This window comes from Tamandua tetradactyla, chromosome 6 (genome assembly GCF_023851605.1).
Source record: "Tamandua tetradactyla isolate mTamTet1 chromosome 6, mTamTet1.pri, whole genome shotgun sequence".
Classification (NCBI taxonomy): domain Eukaryota; kingdom Metazoa; phylum Chordata; class Mammalia; order Pilosa; family Myrmecophagidae; genus Tamandua; species Tamandua tetradactyla.
Window position 1 is genome coordinate 21,158,510 of NC_135332.1, and position 23,147 is coordinate 21,181,656.

Below are 23,147 nucleotides of genomic sequence, written 5' to 3' on the forward strand. Positions count from 1 at the left end.
GGATTTTGATTAAAACATGGATTTTCTAGGGGGCATACTTCATTTCAAACCAGCACAATAGTTAATAGAAAAAAGTAGATTTAAAGGCCTTTTCTTGGAGTTTTGGTCCATGGGTTGCAGTCTTATGTGTGCCAACCTCACCAGTAATTTCTTTATGGATTTCTTTGAAGTGGAGAGAACTTAGACCTTGTGAAACATTTGAGAGTGCAGAATTCTTCTGAATTTTAGGGATTCTTCCACTTCCCCCACCCCCAATTTTCTGTGGTTTCTAACATTAATTAATACCAATTAACAATAATTTTTAAAGTGGAACTTTTTTTTTTCCCCACATTTTCCAAAGAATTCAACTTAGCTTTCTAAGGATCGATTCTAGAGTGTTAAAATTTCAGCACTTTTTATATTGTTTTGTAGTATTATGTAAACACTAACGAGCGTAACTGGCACGAACAGCTTAGGGAATGAATGTGGTTGACTTGTGGTAAGCAGCAGCTCACAGTGCATGAGCAACCAACCTGCAAGGTCTGAACATTGGACAGATCAGTGTATATCAGAGGGACAAACTTATTCAATTATCTTAGTGAGTCAGCTTAGCGGAGATTGGTTAAGAGAATTTTGACAGTGATCTTCAGAGAACACCAAGGGAAAGTGAAGTGTATTTTCATAGGCCCTATTAAAGAGCCTAGTAGGCATAATAAAGTTGCCCTGTTGGGGAAACTAAAATGCAAATGTCCCCAGAACTTTTTAAAGGTAGCTTTCCCTGCTTTTGTGTAGTAGGCTCCCATACAATATATTGCAATGTAATGTTGTTTGCTTTAAGAGTTTGTTTATAAATTGTTTATACATTTTTCCTTTGGAAATGATTCTTTATAATTATGTAAGTCATAGGAAAAATTTCTTTTAGCATCAGTTTTTCCAAAAACTTAATATGTAAAGTGTACTATAGTTCTATAATTTAAGGGGTTTGGTTACATTACGTGATGTAATATATGCATGGTGCTTTAAAGTATAAAATCTAAAAGCCAGTCTAGAATTTTGTGACGTGAGGAGGAATTTTCTTACGCAAAGCTGTGTGTGTATGTGTGTGTGCATGCGTGTGTGTGTGTGTGTGTGTGTGTGTGTGTGTGTGTGTGATTGTCTTGCCTTCATTGTAGAGATTATGGGGTGGTTTTTTTTTTTTTGTATTTTTGTTTTTACATGAATGTCAGATGCCATTAATACAAAGATGAATAAAAACCAGTCCCAGCACTGTTCTGCATGTCATAGATATAAAACTTAACCGTAGTTCCCTGGATATAGTAGGTGCCCAGTAAATATTTTTGTGGTTAAAAAAAAAAGTCAAAGTCTAAATTGCTCTGGTGTAAATATCCCTAGGAGACATTGTGTCTTAAATCTTTTTATCCTGCATCCTACTTTGTTAGGGTAAAAGAGTCCTCCTCTCTCCTCCCTTAGCTCTTTCTTGGATTCAAACAGAAATCTTGTTCAGAAACAGTGTGTTATGTCTCTGCTGTGCATTCCCATACTGTCCTTTTGTCCCGTTATATGAGAGGCCATGTGGGCAGGGCTATAATTTTCTTACGAGGGTGGAGTTAGGAGTAAAAGTAGAAGGAGAGCACTGCTCAGTATGTTTTGATTAATTCATATGGGAAAGAAAATCCCTACTCCCTTTGTGCCTTTCCAGTGAAGACCATGTAAAACCCCCTTTGGTCAAGTTCTGTTATGATTCATTTATGTGAAACTGTCAGTTACTTTCAAGTATAGCAAGATTTTGATGTCTCTGTGATTTAAAAGAATACTTCTTTTTTTCCTAGTTTCCTTATACACATTTGATAAGGCCAAACAGTGTATCGGCACAATGACCATCGAGATTGATTTCCTGCAGAAAAAAAGCATTGATTCCAACCCTTATGATACCGACAAGATGGCAGCAGAATTTATTCAGCAGTTCAACAACCAGGCTTTCTCAGTGGGACAGCAGGTAGTTTTAAGTTTTCTTTCATTCTTATCACTTTATGAACATTCTAAATTACAGTTATCCAGAAGTAATTTCTGCTTTTTGAAAACAAAGAGGAGCTTAGTATATAATCAAGGGTATACAAGATAAATGATCAGAAGTGAGGGGAGATGCACTCACCACACCTCCAGGTGTCTGCTGGTCAGGTAGCCTGTTTCCTTGTTTTTTTCTCTTGCTCTCTATCCCTCCCACCCTTTCTTATGCAGGAAAAAAAAATGCTTTGCTTTGAGTAAGAAAAGTCATGCCCAAGCCACAAGAAAAATTCTAAAATAGCAGCTTCTTTTTCCCCTGCAAATTTGGAAACCCGGCAGACATCTATACATATCAGATATCTTACATACATTTTTATTGTGGGATATTTCTTTTGTTTTGTGTCTGGGATATAACTTTCACTGTTATATTTTTGTAGAAAAGTAGTTCATTCCTAGCTTTTTTGAGTTATGGAAGCTCTCAGAATCTTATATATATATATATATATATATATATTTATATATATATATTTAAACACATATATATGTTTCTCGGGTTTTTATGGAACCTCTGAGCGTTCTTTTCTCATTTAAAATGATATTTGCTCATCTTGACCTTTTTTGGATTTCAGTTAATATTATATTGTTAACCTCCTAGGAAAGGATTTTCTGTTAAAATTTTACTTAAAAACACCTGTGAGTTCATAAACTGTACACTTGCCTGTACACATGAATAATCATTGCTGTTTTGGCTGTACCACTGCATTTGTCTTCTCTTACATTTCTTACTCATTCTTGACTCCTTCCTCATACTATAGCTTCATAGCAGCAGTTCTCAAAAGTGTGGTCTAGAGACCTCTGGGAGTCCCTGAGATCCATTCAGGGAGTCTGTGAAGTCAAAACTACTTTCATAATAACGCTAAGACATTACTTGTTTTTTTTTCCTCTTCCTTCCTCACTAACGTACAATGGAAATTTGAGAGGCTGCATGACGTGCGCTAGTGCAGCACACTGACTTCTGAAGCAGATGTGAGAATCCAAGAGAATTGTAAATAGGTGTGCAACAGTGCTACTCTTCTCACTTGTGTTTTTGTTTAGGAAAATAGAGTGTGGTTTTTTAAAATGTCATTTCTGTTCATACATAATAATTTATTTTTTTATTTTGAATTAATAAATTTTGTAAAGTTTTTTGTTTGAATTTCTAATGTGGTAAATATCCGTAGATATAACCCATAGAACCAAAAGCTCTCTGGGTACCTGAAAAAACAGTTTTAGGAGTATGAAGGGGTCCTGAGACTAAAGTGGTGGAGAATTGCTGCTCTTGGAGCATTTGGCTCTCTAATGACTCACCTGGACTGCTCTTGTAGTCTCATGTGGGAAGGGATGCATGATCAGGACTGAGGGAAATGGTAGAAGGAATGAGCAATTGCAGTAAAAGGAGCGTCACTGCTGTGCGTTCTCCTATCTAACTGAAATGCTATAAATCTAGAAGAACAAGACTCTAAGGATCTGGGAAATGTATGCATTATAATATCAAATTTTTGCAAGTGGAAACTAGATTACAGGAAAAGAATATAGTGCATTTACTATTTTTAAGAGCGCTAGAGCTGGACTGAACCTAATCTTGTCTCATCTAACTTTACAAATGAGGAGTTTTAGGTCCGGAGAATATAAGCAATGTGCCCCTGTTACATAGGCAAGGGCATAGCTAAAACAAGAACCCGGTTATGAATCTATCAGTTAGTTAAACAAATATTATTTATTAAGCACCTGGTGTGTTCCAGGCACTGTTTTAGATACTATGGAACAGCAGTGAATGAAATAGACACAGTCCCTACTCTCAGAGAGCTTACTTTCTAATTAGGAGAGACAGACAAAAGAAATTGTTATATACTGTTAAGTACTTTGATGAAAGTAAAAAAAGATGGTGCACTTGGGAACCTCTGGGATCCAACTTTGGATTGGACGGTCCGAGAAGGCGCCTTGAGATGACATTTAGCTGATAATGTGTTGACTATCTTGTCTTTGTTTTTTCTGCAAACTATATTCTTTCTGGATTCCTACATTTTTAGCTGATGGTTGGACTCAAATTGCTAATTTAAATTTTATTGTGTTTATCTTTTCCTTTAGTTTCAATATATTAATAGAAAATGCTTAAAAGAATATTTAATAGAAAATGCTTCGATATTTGAAAGAATTTAAAATCCATTGACTTGCAGATACATGTGAATCCATGGAGAGAAAATCCTCCGAAATATAGGGAGGTGATAAGTGTCTTTCCCCAAATCCCTGCTCTTAGCATTTATTCACATTTATAGTCATTAGTAGCGTAAGGATTGATAGTCAGTTTTGCCTGTTGTGTTTGCTGTTGTCTTCCCAGCATGAAGAAGAGGGCCTAGATTGCAGAAGGCACTCAGTAAATATTTGGTGAATGAATTATTGAGCATCTGGAAGCAGTCTCTGCACTTGTAGGCATTTTGTATTGGTTGTAGAGAAGCATGGATTGTAGTCACAGACGCCAGCTTGAATCCTGGGACAATAGTTTACTGTGACTCTGGAACATATTTCTTAACCACTCTCTGGATCTCATCTTCCCCATTAGTAAAACTGAGTAATTTTCAGCTTCTAAGAGTGTTTTTTAGTATTAAATAAGAAAAAGTAGGTGTATACACCCACTTCCTGTAGTGTTTGGTGTGCAGCAGATATTCAGTAAATGTTAGCTCCCTTTTCCTCCTGTTGTCTATGTAGGTAGTTCGTGGAACAGATTTGGGAGGGATAGAAAGGAGAAAGCTGCTCTTCTGCATTTGGAAAACATTGGTGTGATGGGAGAATCAAGCCATTATATCATGAGGTATTTTTTTCTCCCCTTCTTTTATACATAGCTTGTATTTAGCTTCAATGATAAGCTTTTTGGCTTACTGGTGAAGGATATTGAAGCCATGGACCCTAGTATCCTAAAAGGAGAGCCTGCGACAGGTAAAAGACAAAAGGTATGGTTTATTTCTACTGCTGGAAATATTTATGATGTGAACTATTCACATTATTTTATTCTTAGCCATTCTCTTGCTCAGTGATTTCTTTATATTGTGTATTTTTTCCTGTAAGATTGGAGAGAAATTGCTCTGTTATTAAAATTCATAAAGATGTATATATCTATGTGTATGTGTAATATATATTTATTAAAATATAGCTTAAAGTATATTTATTTGCAGACCTACTACTAATTTGAAATTTGTATTTATACTTGTAATCCTGGTTGAATACAGGTGTTTTTTATTATAATATAGTTAGGAGATGCTTAACTAAATAATACCAAGAAAGGCATTATCGAAAAGCGAAAGGCACTGAAATAAGCAAAATGGAAATGGTAAGAGGTGGGTATGAGAGAAGTCAGTGTAACTTAGATGTTAATTTGGAAGATTGCTTTGCACAGAAATACCTTATTTCTCCTTCATGTTGGCCTTGTCTGCTGTTAGACTATTTATTATCTTTCTGCACAGATTGAAGTAGGATTGGTTGTTGGAAACAGTCAAGTTGCATTTGAAAAAGCAGAAAATTCTTCCCTCAATCTTATTGGTAAGATTTACAGTTTTAGAAGATTCTGAAGTATGTTATATGTCACTCAACTGCAGAGATTTTCAAGTGGAGAAGGAAAGGGCACATCCCCTTGAGAGGACTTATTATAAAATAATTGGAGTATTTCACAAATATACATCTAGAAAATAATTTTAATGACTATTATATATCATTTTATGAATGTAAGATATGTCATAATCGTCTATTATTGAGTCTATGCATTTCTGAAGTTATTTCTTTGTATTTTATTTTCTTAAACCTTTTGTATGGTGTCTTGTCCCAAGAGAGTTGAATGGTTTTCATGCAATGTAAATATTTGTAAGTAATTCATACAAAGCATGTGATGGGTGGTTTTTCCCATTGGAAAATAAAATTGTGTAGTGATTTAGGATTCAGCAAATATGGCCACAAGATGGCAGTAGAGTGTAAGAAAAAATACTGATTGTTTCATAAAGGAAATCTTAGGTCTGTGAAACTAACCATCAAGTTTATGGTTAGAGTAGAATTTGCTTTTTCTAATGTGACTTTTTCTTCCCCGATTTTCTAAAACTGTATCACTCTTTTTTGTTTAAAATAAAATGTACCAAGATATACTTTATTCTTTTTGTTTGACATAATAAATGTGGTACTCTTGAGTGGCTTTAGGTGGCACTGTGGCCTTTAAGTTAGATAATTGTATTCTCTTCTGAAAGAATTTGTAAACGTTAGTATTGGTAATCACTGAAGTCTATAGAATGGTTGTAGACTTGTTTGCAAGTGAAGAAAAAGCAGTAAGACAGCAGACATATTCATTATATCTTCTCAGGCTGAGGGGTTATACCCAATTACAAGTTTAATCTAAATAAATGTATATATATTTTAAATACACTTGCTTTAGGATCCCTGAGGAGCAGCTAGATTTCAGTTGCATTTCTGGCAACTAGTGTTGTTAGGTATGCATATAGTGTTTCTTCTAATCAACTAAGTTAACTTGATAAGGGTTAAAGATTAGTAAAACCAAGCTCCATGGAGTAATTACAAATAGACTACAGTATAAGCTTAGCTAGTCATTTTAAAAATGTGTTACTGACCATAAATGGGGACCAGATAAAGTAGATAGCGTAGCAACATTCATCCTCCTTATTATAAAATCAGCTAAGAGCATTTTGTTCATCTTAGTATAAAGGTAATTTCTTTTTATGCATTTAGGCTGTTCAGGGAATTCTGTCTTTTTCCACTTTGTGATGAAGTTCTTGTTTCATCCTTGATTATATTTATTTGACGTAGGCAAAGCTAAAACCAAGGAAAATCGCCAGTCTATCATCAATCCTGACTGGAACTTTGAAAAAATGGGAATAGGAGGTCTGGATAAGGAGTTTTCAGATATTTTTCGACGAGCATTTGCTTCCCGAGTATTCCCTCCAGAGATTGTGGAGCAGATGGGTGAGTTTAAAAAGGAAAACTTACTAAAAATTTATATTGTTAAAAAAATAATAATGATGAAGAATCTCTTTTCATAATGTTTTGAATTTATTTTTCCCCAAAGTATTTTTCTGTTTTAACTTCTTTTAATGAAGAGATACACTTTCTGAAAAACCATAGAAGTGTTAGAATTTTTAAATTGCATTTTAATTTTATGGGGAAATCAGAACAGTAGTATTTGTGGTTGTCCCATTTTATTTATTTGTTTATTTATTTACTTATATATCTTTCCTTAGAATGTGTTTCCATAGGGCATATTTAGAATTTCACTTGACTCGAAAGATCCAATGTTTATTGGATTTACCATGCTAATAATCATTATCTTTTAGATTGTGGGCATTGTTCTAATATTAGCTGTGCTCCTTTTTATTGTGCTATTGCATTACCTAATTAGTACATATTCATACCTAGTAAATGGATACCTGGCATATTTTAAGTGCAGGCTATACATTGGAGTTTCCATTTTGCATGCTAAGAAATACTCAGTTCATTTATCATTTTCTTTTTGAAGGTGTATTTAATGTATTTGTGTAAGTTTGCCCTAGTGGAAGCACTGTCATGACTGTTTTCATATTCATATCATAGGTTAGATTGGAATGTGAATAACAGGATATCTGAGAAAGGAATTTGTAACATAACAGCTTTTGGCAGACTATTCGTATAAAAATAGTGCCCCCCAAAACTGAAGGAATATGAATCTATCACTCCCCTCATCCCCAATCATTCTTTGTCTTTAACTTGCTGCTGAGAGATAAAAGTATGTTCATCATGGTGAGGATAAAAATCACTTTCTAGGCACTAAGTGCTTGGGTTGAATCAGCCTCCTATTGTTGGTAGCTTTTCTGCCTGGTTGCTCACTCTGATAAATTACAGACACAGCACACACCTGTTCGCTGGGTAAAGGTCGAGTTTGGAATTGGATTAAGAGAAAATGACAGAGGCCCTCATCACCTGAGTTTTATACACCTTGAAATGTCAATAATATACTTTTTAATCTGAAAAATAGAAAGGCCAAATCCATAAAAAGACAGAACTTTAATTTGGAAAATAGTAAAAAATGTGATAGTTCACTATCTTGGTAATGTGTATTTTGAGGCACAATAAATTCGTCACGCTTTTTGGTCAAGACATGGAAATGTTGTTTGAATATAGTTTGGATGGAAGCAGATATAAAAGGATGATTCCAAATGTTCCGAGTTATTCTTGTGGAATATTTTTTGCTGGTTTTCAAAACTGGGACCTGGGACAGAAAGAGTTCTAATGATTCTGTTTCTTTAAATATGTATACTATCCAGCCAACAAGTAGCAAAATAACTCCTTCTGTAATAAACCGTGCCATGACCCTGTTTGTCGGCCTCTGTTTGAGGGCGATAGAAAATGCAAAAAGGAGAAAACTCATGTCAGTTAATCTGTGACCTTTTGCCATCTATGGAGGAGTTTGAAATTACATCAAATTTGGGATTCGTTAGTGAATTTAATCTGTTTCTGTAATCCGTGTGAAAATGGGTTGAATGATAACAGTGTGCTTTGTTGTTGTTGCTGATTATGTACTGTTTTTGACTGAGGTATGAGGATTTGAATTATATTTGTGAGTGCTGCTGCCCAGAACTTCTTTTATACGTTTATTTTTCTAATATTTTTACTCTAATTTAATTAGATACAAATTAGTTCTGTCCTTTTCAAAAAAATGTATATATGTCTGGTTTTTTCTCCCCATGGCTTTTTGCCATCAAGAGCGTGTGCTATTTTGATTTAGAAAGATAGCTAGTGCAAAACCACCTTAGCCTTTGGGCCAAACTGAAAGATATTTTTCTCTTTATTTTGAATATCCTAAAGCTACTCTTTTTTATGGCAAAATAGCTAATAAATAATTCTCTTGCTATGCATGTCATTTCCTATTTTCCTAATAGACACCTTTTTTCTTGTGAATTCTGGGGCAATTCTATAATAGGGTATGTCGTTGCACTGCACATACAGTGTGATGAAATTCTCATTAGGCTTTGGTAAAGATATGTAAAAGTACAAATTGCTACACTTGGACAAAATATAAAATAAAATTACATAACTCCTTTTAATATATGCCTTTTGCTTTGTTTACCTGCCAGACAGCAACGAAATTGGCTATTTCTTCTCACTCTTTGTTAACTAAGTGGACAAACCTATATTGTTGGGGATCCAACCGGACACTGAGTGTGATTGGTTAAATGAATTCAGATGAAAAAAAATAGTAATTAGAAAAGAATGATTTATGTAGATTATGGGTTTTGTATTGTTTTGTTTTAAGCAGAGAACTTTTTTACTTTTGACTTGAGAACAAATCTTTGACTTGAGAACAAATCTCAAGTCCCACTGTCTTTGGTATAGTGTCTGAAGTTATGCCTACTCAAATCTTAACCAAATGGGTCTTTTTGCCTAAAATAGGTTTTCCAAATTCAGTGAAAAATTTAGAATTTTCATTGTGTTTATGAGACTGATATTATTCTTTTGTAAGATAGCTCTTTATTGTTGTTTGTAAAACTTCCTGTTGCCTTTTCAAGATTGAAAATATAGTTTAGAAATATACAGATGTTGCTGATGAGACATAAGAAGACTAAATAATTTAATAAAAGCACATGATTATGCAATAAAATAGGGATCAGTTGAGGTAATATAAATGTCAGTTGAGGAAAATGTGTCCTAAAATTCCAAGTTATTAAGCTGAAACAGAAATATTCTATTCCATGTAGAAGTATTCTATACAGAAGTAGAAAGTACTTCTATCTTAAAGTACTTTCAAGTACATAGTGTGTAGCCTCCTGCTTTTGCTGTATTTCATAGAATTAAAATCAAGGAAAGCCTTAAAGGGAAAAAGAGATTTCATACAGCTCTATAGACAGAGGAATAAAGGTCATGTATAGAAATAGGAAAAGGGATTACTTAGGGGGAAAAGCTTAATTTTTGTTGTTGTTGTTTGAATCAGTGTAACCATGAACTTATTCCTTATCTGTAGAGTTTTAGTTCCTCCAAATCCAGCTGTTCCTTGGAAGCAATGAAGGCATTTACAAAGAAAGCTGGACGTATACCTTGCACTTAGTGGATGTCAAATAAATATTTAGTTAGAATGTCCTCCAACGCCCACAATGATAGATGTTTAATTAGGAATGACCTAAAATCCTCACTTTGTAGAAAAATAGAAGCACTATGTAAGTCCAGGAAAGAAAAGCTGGTATCTGGAAGTATAGGGGCACAAACTCCGTTGCTCCTTGCTGTTCTTTACCATTTTCAGGTGCCAACTGAATATACACTCCTGCTCAGTCATTTACCACACTTATTCCCTTGCATGCAGTCTTGTGGCGAGTGGCCAGGATAAATAATTGACTGCTTGTTTCAGGTCTCTCATTTTGGCTATTTTGTTGGCAGAGATGGAGTTTCTGCAAAGACACTTCATTTTCAGCATCCCTGGCAATTACCTCTAAACTTTAAATGTCAGAGCAAAAACAACAAATCCTTTACTAAGAACAGTGGAATACTTGTTGAAGTATTAGTCAGTGACAATGTAATCTTGGGAATAGGTTCATATCTACCCAAGGAAAGGGGCTTTGGCAGAAGTTGTCCAATTTAGAGCGAGAAGGAGAAGGGCACCGAGACCTGAGCCCCCAGCTTCACCCTGCCTTTCAGCAGATCTCTGTAGCTGGTGGATGCCCAGGCCCCCTAGTGGGGAGGAAAGCGCCTTGTTATGGTCCTGTGCCCCCATGCTTTGAAACTGACACTGTATTCTCTTTGGTCCCCTTTCCTCTGTGAGCCTGTTTTCAATCTGTATTTTTAAGGTTTCTTTTGAAATTCTAAAGGAAAGCAGCTCTTTTCTAAGTGAAACTGCAGTTACTCTATAAAGTGGAGCTGCAGAGAAGATACACAGCCTTTCAACACAGGCAGACATCGTTCACATGTTAAGAACGGTGCAAATAAACTGCAGTGGAAGAAAAGGCACTAAGGTTTTGTACATGCCATATTTGGGAGGGAAGGAGTTATTGCTGTGATTAACATAAACACTGACACTCTTAAAAATGCATTTTCACACCCCCACTCATGAGGAGAGATTGCAGTTTAAATGGGGGTTAAGACATCTAGCCGAGCTCCAGTGCTCTGTGAAAGGAACCCTAAGGCTAAAGAGCTTATCTGAAATTTGAAAAAAAAAAAAAAAAGAGAAGAAGAAGAAGCTTTCTGACATTCATCTTTTTTCCTTGTATTAGTCATAACTTGCTTTTCAGCTATATTTTAGGTTTTGAATGCCAACATGACATCTGTTCATGTCTGCCTGTAATTTATTAGGAGAGGAAAAGCAAGCAATTGCTCACTAGAGATGCAAAACTTCTCCCTTCTGATTTTCTACTAAGTACTTATAAAGTGATACCTGTATATGAGATATGTAATCATTTACTAATTCTGACTTAAGATCAGGGAATTTATTAATTTTTTTTAATTAGAAAAAGCAAATAACTTATGGCCCTGTGGTTTCTAAAATCTCTCTAGCAGGATTTAGAAACAAAAGCACATATCCTAAAACTATGATAAGTACCTTTTTATAAATTAAAATGTTTTACCTTGAATAAATTTTTTTCATTGGTTTCAGTTTTTAAGTTAAATTTATATTTGAATAGAAATAATGTACTTGTGTTTTTGTCTCTCAGTCAAGCTATATGTAAATTTAGCTGGCATTTCTTATTTATAGACAGACTTTTAGGAATAAACCTTTTATGGAGGTAGAGCTGCCTGCATAGTCACCAATGGATTAGATTTGCTGGCAACTGCAGTTGAGTTACTTACAGATCAGCATTTGAGTCAGTGCAGAATTGAAGATTAGGTTAATGTAAATGTCCACCAGCAAGGAATAGATTAAATAAACTATGGTACATCCTCATCATGGAATCTAGTGGAGCAAATATTAAAATGATGTACCTCTAGATGTACTGACACAGAAAGATATTCCATACAAAACCTCTAAAAGTGAAGGAAATGCCTTATGGATGTTTCTAAAGATACCCATTAAATTGTAAAAAGTCATTACTAAGGGTGCACAGGTGGTTCAGTGGTAGAATGCTCACCTTTCACACGGGAGACCCGGGTTCGATTCTGGGAACGTGCACAGACCCCTCCCCACCCCACACCCAAAAGTGTTAGAGAAGAAAGGCTGAAAGAAGGCTGAGTTGAGGGAGAATTTCTGATATTTGAGGAGCTGTATTTGAATTTGAGTCTTCAAAAGCATTTCTATTGTGGAGTCTAACTCATGTGACTCTTAAAGTGGAATGTTGGTGTTTTCTTCTGTTTACATCCATTTTTAGGTTGGTTAGAATGATGATGGTAACTTAAATATAGTGCAGGCACTGTTCTCAGTGGTTTACATGTGTTAACTTAGTTTATCCTCACAGCAGCCTTATGAGATAGTTACTGTATTATCTCGATTTTATGGAGAAGGAAACTGAATCTCAGAAAGGGTAAGTAACTGGTCCAAGTCACACAGCTAGTAAGTGGTGTAGTCTGGTGTGAACTGAGACAGAGGAGCTCCAGAATCCATGCCCTTAATGCTTGTGCTATTCTCTCCTGAAATCCTATCACACAAAACCATTAAAATGGGATTTCGGAGAAGATGGCGGCTTAGTAAGACGCGCGGGTCTTAGTTCCTCCTCCAGAACAGCTACTAAGGGAGTAGAAACGATACAGAACAGCTCCCGGAGCCACGACAGAGATCAAAAAGACAGCGTACCCCATTCTGGAACGGCTGACTGGCTGGGAGAACCCGCTGTGGTGAGATCGCCGAGGGGCGCGGGCTTCCCCGGGCCGGGGCGGCAGGCGACCGGAGTCCCTCCCTCCCTCCTTCCCGGGCCAGCTGGGAGAATTTGACAGGCGGTCCCCTCAAACCGCGGTGGCTGGCGCCCCCCCCCTCCCCCCACGTGCGGCCCCCCGGACCAACTGGGAGAATTGGATCGGAGATCCCCAGGCCAGGGAGAATGGTGACCAGGGTCCGTTCCAAACACGTGGCTTCCCGGTCTGGCTGGGAACGGTGCACTCCCCCGGGCTGCGGCGGCCGGTGACCCTCCCCGCGTTCAGATCCCCGGGCGGGCTGGGAGATTCGGATTGGCACTCTTCCAAGCCGCTTCGGCTGGCGATCCTCCCCCACGGCGAGAGTTTTCCAAAGTTAAAGGACCCACAGCACCTTTTACTGGTGGGACCCGCAGACAAACGTGTGCCACGAGCGCCACCTAATGCGCAGGATAAGAAAAACAGAACCCAGAGATTTCACAGAAAAATCTTTCAACCTGTTGGGTCCAACACCCAGGGAAATCTGACAAAATGCCCAGACGCCAGCAGAAGATAACGGATCACACTCAGAAAATTGAAAATATGGCCCAGTCAAAGGAACAAACCAATAGTTCAAATGAGATACAGGAGCTGAGACAACTAATGCTGAATATACGAACAGAAATGGAAAACCTCTTCAAAAACGAAATCGATAAATTGAGGGAGGACATGAAGAAGACATGGGCTGAACAAAGAGAAAAATAGAAAAACTGAAAAAACAAATCACAGAACTTATAGAAGTGAAGGACAAAGTAGAAAAGATGGAAAAAACAATGGACACCTACAATGATAGATTTAAAGAGACAAGATAGAATTAGTGATTTGGAGGATGGAACATCTGAATTCCAAAATGAAGCAGAAACTATCGGGAAAAGAATGGAAAAATTTGAACAGGGGATCAGGGAACTGAAGGACAATATGAACCGCACAAATATACGTGTTGTGGGTGTCCCAGAAGGAGAAGAGAAGGGAAAAGGAGGAGAAAAACTAATGGAAGAAATTATCACTGAAAATTTCCCAACTCTTATGAAAGACCTAAAATTACAGATCCAAGAAGTGCAGCGCGCCCCAAAGAGAATAGACCCAAATAGGCGTTCTCCAAGACACTTACTAGTTAGAATGTCGGAGGTCAAAGAGAAAGAGGATCTTGAAAGTAGCAAGAGAAAAACAATCCATCACATACAAGGGAAACCCAATAAGACTATGTGTAGATTTCTCAGCAGAAACCATGGAAGCTAGAAGACAGTGGGATGATATATTTAAATTACTAAAAGAGAAAAACTGCCAACCAAGACTTCTATATCCAGCAAAATTGTCCTTCAAAAATGAGGGAGAAATTAAAACATTCTCAGACAAAAAGTCACTGAGAGAATTTTGACCAAGAGACCAGCTCTGCAAGAATATTAAAGGGAGCACTAGAGTCAGATACAAAAAAACAGAAGAGAGAGGTACGGAGAAGAGTGTAGAAAGAAGGAAATTCAGATATGATGTACATAATACAAAAGGCAAAATGGTAGAGGAAAATATTATCCAAACAGTAATAATACTAAATGTTAATGGACTGAATTCCCCAATCAAAAGACATAGATTGGCAGAATGGATTAAAAAACAGGATCCTTCTATATGCTGTCTACAGGAAACACATCTTAGACCCAAAGATAAACATAGGTTGAAAATGAAAGGTTGGGAAAAGATATTTCATGCAAATAACAACCAGAAAAGAACAGGAGTAGCTATACTAATATCCAACAAATTAGACTTCAAATGTAGGACAGTTAAAAGAGACAAAGAAGGACACTATCTACTAATAAAAGGAACAATTTAACAAGAAGACATAACAATCATGAATATTTATGCACTGAACCGGAATGCCCCTAAATACGTGAGGAATACAATGCAAACACTGAAAAGGGAAATAGACACATATACCATAATAGTTGGAGACTTCAATTCCCCACTCTTATCAATGGAAAGAACATCTAGACAGAGGATCAATAAAGAAATAGAGAATCTGAATATTACTATAAATGAGCTAGACTTAACAGACATTTATAGGACATTACATCCCACAACAGCAGGATACACCTTTTTCTCAAGTGCTCATGGATCATTCTCAAAGATAGACCATATGCTGGGTCACAAAGCAAGTCTTAACAAATTTAAAAAGATTGAAATCATACACAACACTTTCTCAGATCATAAAGGAATGAAGTTGGAAATCAATAATAGGCGGAGTGCCAGAAAATTCACAAATACGTGGAGGCTCAACAACACACTCTTAAACAACGAGTGGGTCAAAGAAGAAATTGCAAGAGAAATTAGTAAATACCTCGAGGCAAATGAAAACGAAAACACAACATATCAAAACTTATGGGACGCAGCAAAGGCAGTGCTAAGAGGGAAATTTATTGCCCTAAATGCCTATATCAGAAAAGAAGAAAAGGCAAAAATGCAGGAATTAACTGTCCACTTGAAGAACTGGAGAAAGAACAGCAAACTAATCCCAAAGCAAGCAAAAGGAAAGAAATAACAAAGATTAGAGCAGAAATAAATGAAATTGAAAACATGAAAACAGTAGAGAAAATCAATAAGACCAGAAGTTGGTTCTATGAGAAAATCAATAAGATTGATGGGCCCTTATCAAGATTGACAAAAAGAAGAAGAGAGAGGATGCAAATAAATAAGATCAGAAATGGAAGAGGAGACATAACTACTGACCTCACAGAAATAAAGGAGGTAATAACAGGATACTATGAACAACTTTACGCTAATAAATACAACAATTTAGATGAAATGGACGGGTTCCTGGAAAGACATGAACAACCAACTTTGACTCAAGAAGAAATAGATGACCTCAACAAACCAATCACAAGTAAAGAAATTGAATCAGTCATTCAGAAGCTTCCTAAAAAGAAAAGTCCAGGACCAGACGGCTTCACATGTGAATTCTATCAAACATTCCAGAAAGAATTAGTACCAACTCTCCTCAAACTCTTCAAAAAAATCGAAGTGGAGGGAAAACTACCTAATTCATTCTATGAAGCCAACATCACCCTCATACCAAAACCAGGCAAAGATATTACAAAAAAAGAAAACTACAGACCAATCTCTCTAATGAATATAGATGCAAAAATGCTCAACAAAATTCTAGCAAATCGAATCCAGCAACACATTAAAAGACTTATACATCATGACCAAGTAGGATTCATCCCCGGTATGCAAGGATGGTTCAACATAATAAAATCAATTAATGTAATACGCCATACCAACAAATCAAAGCAGAAAAATCACATGATCATCTCAATTGATGCAGAGAAGGCATTTGACAAGATTCAACATCCTTTCCTGTTGAAAACACTTCAAAGGATAGGAATACAAGGGAACTTCCTTAAAATGATAGAGGGAATATATGAAAAACCCACAGCTAATATCATCCTCAATGGGGAAAATTTGAAAACTTTCCCCCTAAGATCAGGAACAAGACAAGGATGTCCACTATCACCACTATTATTCAACATCGTGTTGGAGGTTCTAGCCAGAGCAATTAGACAAGAAAAAGAAATACAAGGCATCAGAATTGGAAAGGAAGAAGTAAAACTATCACTGTTTGCAGACGATATGATACTATACGTCGAAAACCCGGAAAAATCCACAACAAAACTACTAGAGCTAATAAATGAGTACAGCAAAGTAGCAGGTTACAAGATCAACATTCAGAAATCTGTAGCATTTCTATACACCAGTAATGAACAAGCTGAGGGGGAAATCAAGAAACGAATCCCATTTACAATCTCAACTAAAAGAATAAAATACCTAGGAATAAATTTAACTAAAGAGACAAAAAACCTGTATAAAGAAAACTACAAAAAACTGTTAAAAGAAATCACAGAAGACCTAAATAGATGGAAGGGCATACCGTGTTCATGGATTGGAAGACTAAATATAGTTAAGATGTCAATCCTACCTAAATTGATTTACAGATTCAATGCAATACCAATCAAAATCCCAACAACTTATTTTTCAGAAATAGAAAAACCAATAAGCAAATTTATCTGGAAGGGCAGGGTGCCCCAAATTGCTAAAAACATCTTAAGGAAAAAAAACGAAGCTGGAGGTCTCGCGCTGCCTGACTTTTAGGCATATTATGAAGCCACAGTGGTCAAAACAGCATGGTATTGGCATAAAGATAGATATATCGACCAATGGTTAAAATAGAGTGCTCAGATATAGACCCCCTCATCTATGGACATTTGATCTTTGATAAGGCAGTCAAGCCAACTCACCTGGGACAGAACAGTCTCTTCAATGAATAGTGCCTAGAGAACTGGATATCCATATTTAAAAGAATGAAAGAAGACCCGTATCTCACACCCTATACAAAAGTTAACTCAAAATGGATCAAAGTTCTAAACATTAGGTCTAAGACCATAAAACAGTTAGAGGAAAATGTAGGGAGATATCTTATGAAACTTACAATTGGAGGCGGTTTTATGGACCTTAAACCTAAAGCAAGAGCACTGAAGAAGGAAATAAATAAATGGGAGCTCCTCAAAATTAAACACTTTTGTGCATCAAAGAACTTCATCAAGAAAGTAGAAAGACAGCCTACACAATGGGAGACAATATTTGGAAATGACATATCAGATAAAGGTCTAGTATCCAGAATTTATAAAGAGATTGTTCAACTCAACAACAACAAAAAGACAGCCAACCCAATTACAAAATGGGAAAAAGACTTGAACAGACACCTATCAGAAGAGGAAATACAAATGGCCAAAAGGCACATGAAGAGATGCTCAATGTCCCTGGCCATTAGAGAAATGCAAATCAAAACCACAATGAGATATCATCTCACACCCACCAGAATGGCCATTATGAACAAAACAGAAAATGACAAGTGCTGGAGAGGATGCGGAGAAAAAGGCACACTTATCCACTGTTGGTGGGAATGTCAAATGGTGCAACCACTGTGGAAGGCAGTTTGGCGGTTCCTCAAAAAGCTGAATATAGAATTGCCATACGACCCAGCAATACCATTGCTGGGTATCTACTCAAAGGACTTAAGGGCAAAGACACAAACGGACATTTGCACACCAATGTTTATAGCAGTGTTATTTACAATTGCAAAGAGATGGAAACAGCCAAAATGTCCATCAACAGTCGAGTGGCTAAACAACTGTGGTATATACATACGATGGATTATTATGCAGCTTTAAGACAGAATAAACTTATGAAGCATGTAATAACATGGATGGACTTAGAGAACATTATGCTGAGTGAGTCTAGCCAAAAACTAAAGGACAAATACTGTATGGTCCCACTGATGTGAACCGACATTTGAGAATAAACTTGGAATATGTCATTGGTAACAGAGTCCAGCAGGAGTTAGAAACAGGGTAAGATAATGGGTGATTGGAGCTGAAGGGATACAGACTGTGCAACAGGACTAGATACAAAAACTCAAAAATGGACAGCACAATAATACCTAATTGTAAAGTAATCATGTTAAAACACTGAATGAAGCTGCATCTGAGCTATAGTTTTTTTTTGTCTGTCTGTTTGTCTTTTTTTTTTGTACTATTATTATTATTTTTATTTTTTTCTCTATATTAACATTCTATATCTTTTTCTGTTGTTTTGCTAGTTCTTCTTCTAAATCAATGCAAATGTACTAAGAAATGATGATCATGCATCGATGTGATGATGTTAAGAATTACTGATTGCATATGTAGAATGGAATGATTTCTAAATGTTGTGTTAATTTCTTTTTTTTCTTTAATTAATAAAAAAAAAACCATTAAAATGGGACTCCTCAGCCCCACCTCTTGTGGGCTTCTGAGCCAACCTTTGAGAGGGAGTCTGCTCTAGCCCAGGGTTTCTATTCTGTGACACCATTGACAGTTTGGGGCTAGATAATTATTAGTCATGAGAGGCTCTCTGTGCTGCACACAGCAGCATCTCTGGCCTCTACCCACTAGATCCCAGTAGCACATCTACCCCCACCTCTCCTGCCCCTTTGTGATGACCAAAAAGATCCCTAGACATTGCCAAATATCTTGTGGATCATAAAATGCCTGGTGGAGAATAACTGGTCTAGTCCGGTGCCCTGACTCCCTCTCTTAGAGAGGGAGAAACCGGCCCCAGGTCACTAGGCAAGTACAGGCAGAATTGGGACTAGAACCTGGTTCTCCTGGTTCAGGAACCCTGAAAAGAGGGGAAAGAAATGACTAGTCTGCACAACTAGTAAGTGGCAGAGCTGAGATTGGAAACCAAAAATTCTGATTCCAGAGTCTACATTCTGAACTGTGCTGTCTCTCTGGATATCAGAGAGATGAGGCTAAGAATCAAGTAGTCAATAAAGCCTTGAATTTTATTCAAAGAATATCCTCTGAGGAGTTCCTCTTTTGCCTCTTTTCCTTGGGTAATTCTTAAAGTAATTTACAGAGCCTTCCATATACAAGGGTTCTGGGATTGTAGACATAATAGGCTCCAGGGGTGAAAAGTAAGAGAAGAATCGTTAAAATGTTCAAGATCCATGGGCTCATCCTCACCTGCACATTTCCTCTATGCATCTATAAATGACATCCTTAGTGCTCAGAAACTGTGCAGCACTTTAGTGACTTGGTAGAATTCTACATATCGAGTATGTATAAGGTTAGTTACAAACCACAGAAATCTGACCTTTGTATTTAAATATCATGCAAGACAGCTGTTTCGGCTTTTCTAGCCCCTTCTTTGCTCTATTTTCCCTTCTTTTGAAGGGGGAGGGGAAACAAGCTAAGGTACTAGGTAGATAAACCATCACCTTCTCCTCCTCCTCATTTTTTAAAAAAGATTACAGACATTTTCTAAAATTTCATATTTTTGTCAAAACTGACCATATTAACTGAAAGCATAAAGAGTTCTTTATCTGTTCTAGTTTTGAAGTTTGAGTAGAGAATCTGTCTCAATTGTTATTTCTTTTTTTATTTTTAACTATGATCTTCAGCTGTTTGGATCCTTTTTGGGATTTCTCTTTTTTTGTGTTGTTTTTTAAACATTTTTATTGAGAGATATCCATATACATACAGTCCATCCGTATTATACAGTCACTGATTCACAGTATCATCACATAGTTGTATATTCTTCACCATGATCATTTTTAGAACATTTGCATCACTCCTGACAAAGAAATAAAAAGAAAAAAAAAAAGAACTCATACATCTCATACCCCTTACAACTCCCTCTCATTGGCCCACAGTATTTTTCAATTGATTTTTCATAACTTTCTTATTTCTTGTGGATTTTCTAGAAATTGCTTTGATTGACTGTGGTAAGGATCAGTGGCCTTATGTTGACCTGGAGTAAGAAGTAGAAGTGCTGAATGTGTGCAAGTAAACAAACTCTCTAAGGCTAAGATAGTATAAATACATGACTTCTAGTAAGTTGTTATATTCAAATTGTCATAACTCAAGAGAAACCAAGAGCTGGTGGTGGGACTTTAATGCCTAATAACTCTAGTCCATTTTTTTTCACGTATTTTTTGGCACCTATTTTAGCATAATACAAGAAGAAAGTGATTGCTGTGGGTATGTCAGAGAAGTTCTGTTTTAAGTGAATTATCAGCCTAGAGATGGAACAAAAATATTAATTAAATAATTGTCTAAAAGTCAAATAACATAACAAGTAATGTCAAAAGCCAGTTGATGATTAAGTGCCAAATGTTTAGAATAGGTAAATCCTATGAGAATTAAGAGACAGAGAATCACAGAAGACTTCATGGAGGAGGAAGAACTTGAGTGTGACCTTAAAAATGGAGTGGTTTTGGATAGGAGGAGGGGAATGGATAGGTGCCCATATCCTGGGAAGAGTGAAAGACTAACCAAGGTATAGGCTTCATGACTTAGACCAGTTTAGCAGAGCTGTTGTTGGGAAGAAGCAGGATTTAAGATTAAAAAGTTAGGTAAGGTTGGATCATGGAAAGTTATGAATGCAGCCTGCAAGAGTTAAAGCCTTTTGTAAGTTCTGACCCTGTTTAAAGTCCCAGAGAGACTAGGAGTTTCCCCTCCCCTTCTCCTGCACCTTGTGTAAACTTTAGAATCTAGCTGTGTTCTTAACGTGATGTATTTATTCATTCGTACTACACTCATAAAACAGGGCATTGTTGACATTTAGGGCTGGATAGTCCTTTGTTGTGGGGGCTGTCTTGTCCACTGGAGGATGTTTAGCAGCATCTCTGTCCTGTACCTACCGCGTGCTGGTAGTTTTCCCTGCCACCAAGTTGTGACGATTGAAAATGTCTCCCCTGGGAGCCAAAATCACCCTGCATGGAACCACTGCCCTGAGGCCTTTGAAAACAACAACAATGGTATCTTTTTTTTTAAATCTATGTATCATTAACATCAGTGCTGTTTGGAATGTGGTCTGTAGTCCAGTGCTGGACCATGGACCACAGTAAGATAAATAACGGAAATTGAGAGTAAACATTTAGAAATTTTGATAGCCATTTGACATTATTGCAGGGGTTTTTTTGTTGTTTTTGTTTGTTTGTTTTTTACATGGGCAGGCACCAGGAATCAAACCTGGGTCCTCTGGCATGGCAGGCAAGCATTCTTGCCTGCTGAGCCACTGTGGCCCGCCCTATTGCAGTGTTTTGCAACATTTATGAAAGTGTCAATCTGCAGTGGATTGGAAATTTAAAAAGGAAAAAAAAAACTGCATCTTAGCCACAGACTGTTTGAGAAGCACTACCCTATGCAAATATTTGCTAAATCAATGAAATTTTTGAACAAATGACTATAATGGGAAGTCACTGGAGAATTTTCAACAGTAAAATAGAGCAATTAAAGTTAGTATTTTAGGATTGAAATGCATTGCTTTAGAAGGGCAAGTGAAAGATTGAATAGGCAGGGAAGCCAATAGACGGTAGCTGTCCAGTTGTATGATACTTAGAACCTGGGTTCAGGTGTGGCTGTGTGAGTGGAAAGGGAAGAAAAGAGATGAAAAAGATTAGAAAGAAGAAATAGGCAGGACTTGGCAGTTAGTCATTGTGGGAAATGAAATTGGAAGAGTCATGATGCCTCTGACCCAGGTTTCATTGGGAAAATGATGGAAGAAAGAAAATAAGAATAGTTCAGGGGAGAGGTATTTTAGCTATTCTGTATTTACAATAATAACTGGACACATGTAGGTAGGTATATCCAAATATTCATGAGATTTTTGAGACAAGTGTTTTATATTATTGCACATATTTTTACTACTGCAAAAAGAAACTGGAAGCTGAAAAATTTACTGAACTTTAATTTACTTAAAGCTAGCCTCAGTCAATCTACACAGGTTTAAGAAGCACACTACTCACCATGCACTGCATGTTTATGTGTTAAGAATGTTTATGTTTTTATGTTCTTTTGGTTTGATAATAAAAAATAAATTTAAAAAATGAAAAAAAAAAAGCAGCACTATTGACAACTGTTTCTTGAAAAATCTTTATATGCCTTCTCTTACTGCAAGTTTTCTGATTTCCTTTTTACCTCTATCGCTGACTCTTCTGGGTCTCTTTTACAGGTTCTGCTTCCTCTTTGTGTTCCTTAAATGCTGGAGTGCCTCAGGAGCCTGTTCTTGACAAATTTTTCTCCTCACTCTATAATTATTCTCCCTAAAGTTGACCACATCCATTTCCATAGCTTCAGTTACTCTCTTTATGCCATAAAATCTCAAATATACATATTCTGTCTCAGTCTCAGTTTAAGGCTATCACATGGTCACACAATATGCTTAAAACGAAACTCGTTCAATTGCCTCCTCCATCCTCCTTAAACATGCTTCTCCTTCTGGGTTTTCTGCCTCAGACAATGGTGCCGTCATCTAGACCCAATCGCTCTAGCCGAAAATCTGGGCTCCTTCTTTAAAGCCTCCCTTTCCATCACCCCCACTTTCAGTCAGTCACAGAATAAACTGTCAACTCAGCAATCTCCTAAATGTATCTCAGATCTGTTCACTTCTCTCCATCCCTCCCACTCCCTTTCTTCGGGACACTGTTGACTCTTGCCTGAATGGCTCCGTAAGCCTTCAGTCTGCCCTTCTCTAATCCATTCTCCACACTGTAACTGGAGTGATCTTTACAAGAAGGCAAGTCTGATCCTGTCTCCACTGGTTAAAACTCTTCTTACATGGCTCATGAGCCCCATGTGATCTGGCCTCTGCCAAAGTCTCCAGCATCTCACAATCTGTGCACTCCCCCGTACTCTGGGTTCCAGCCAGCCTGTGTTACTTTCAGGTCCTCTAATGGGCCATGCTACTGTCTCTCACTTCCATAT

At 36.9% G+C, this 23,147-nt stretch overlaps 1 protein-coding gene across 2 annotated transcripts in view; it reads left to right on the forward strand.

The window, feature by feature from the left end:
• Positions 1-23,147, forward strand: part of NSF (N-ethylmaleimide sensitive factor, vesicle fusing ATPase) — a 182,337-nt gene that overhangs the window by 60,753 nt on the left and 98,437 nt on the right. For both annotated transcript variants that reach the window (XM_077164052.1, XM_077164053.1), the window contains 4 exons: positions 1,809-1,975; positions 4,863-4,970; positions 5,481-5,556; positions 6,823-6,978. In XM_077164052.1, coding sequence (XP_077020167.1) covers positions 1,809-1,975; positions 4,863-4,970; positions 5,481-5,556; positions 6,823-6,978 — 507 coding nt within the window. The remainder of the gene's footprint in view (positions 1-1,808; positions 1,976-4,862; positions 4,971-5,480; positions 5,557-6,822; positions 6,979-23,147) is intronic.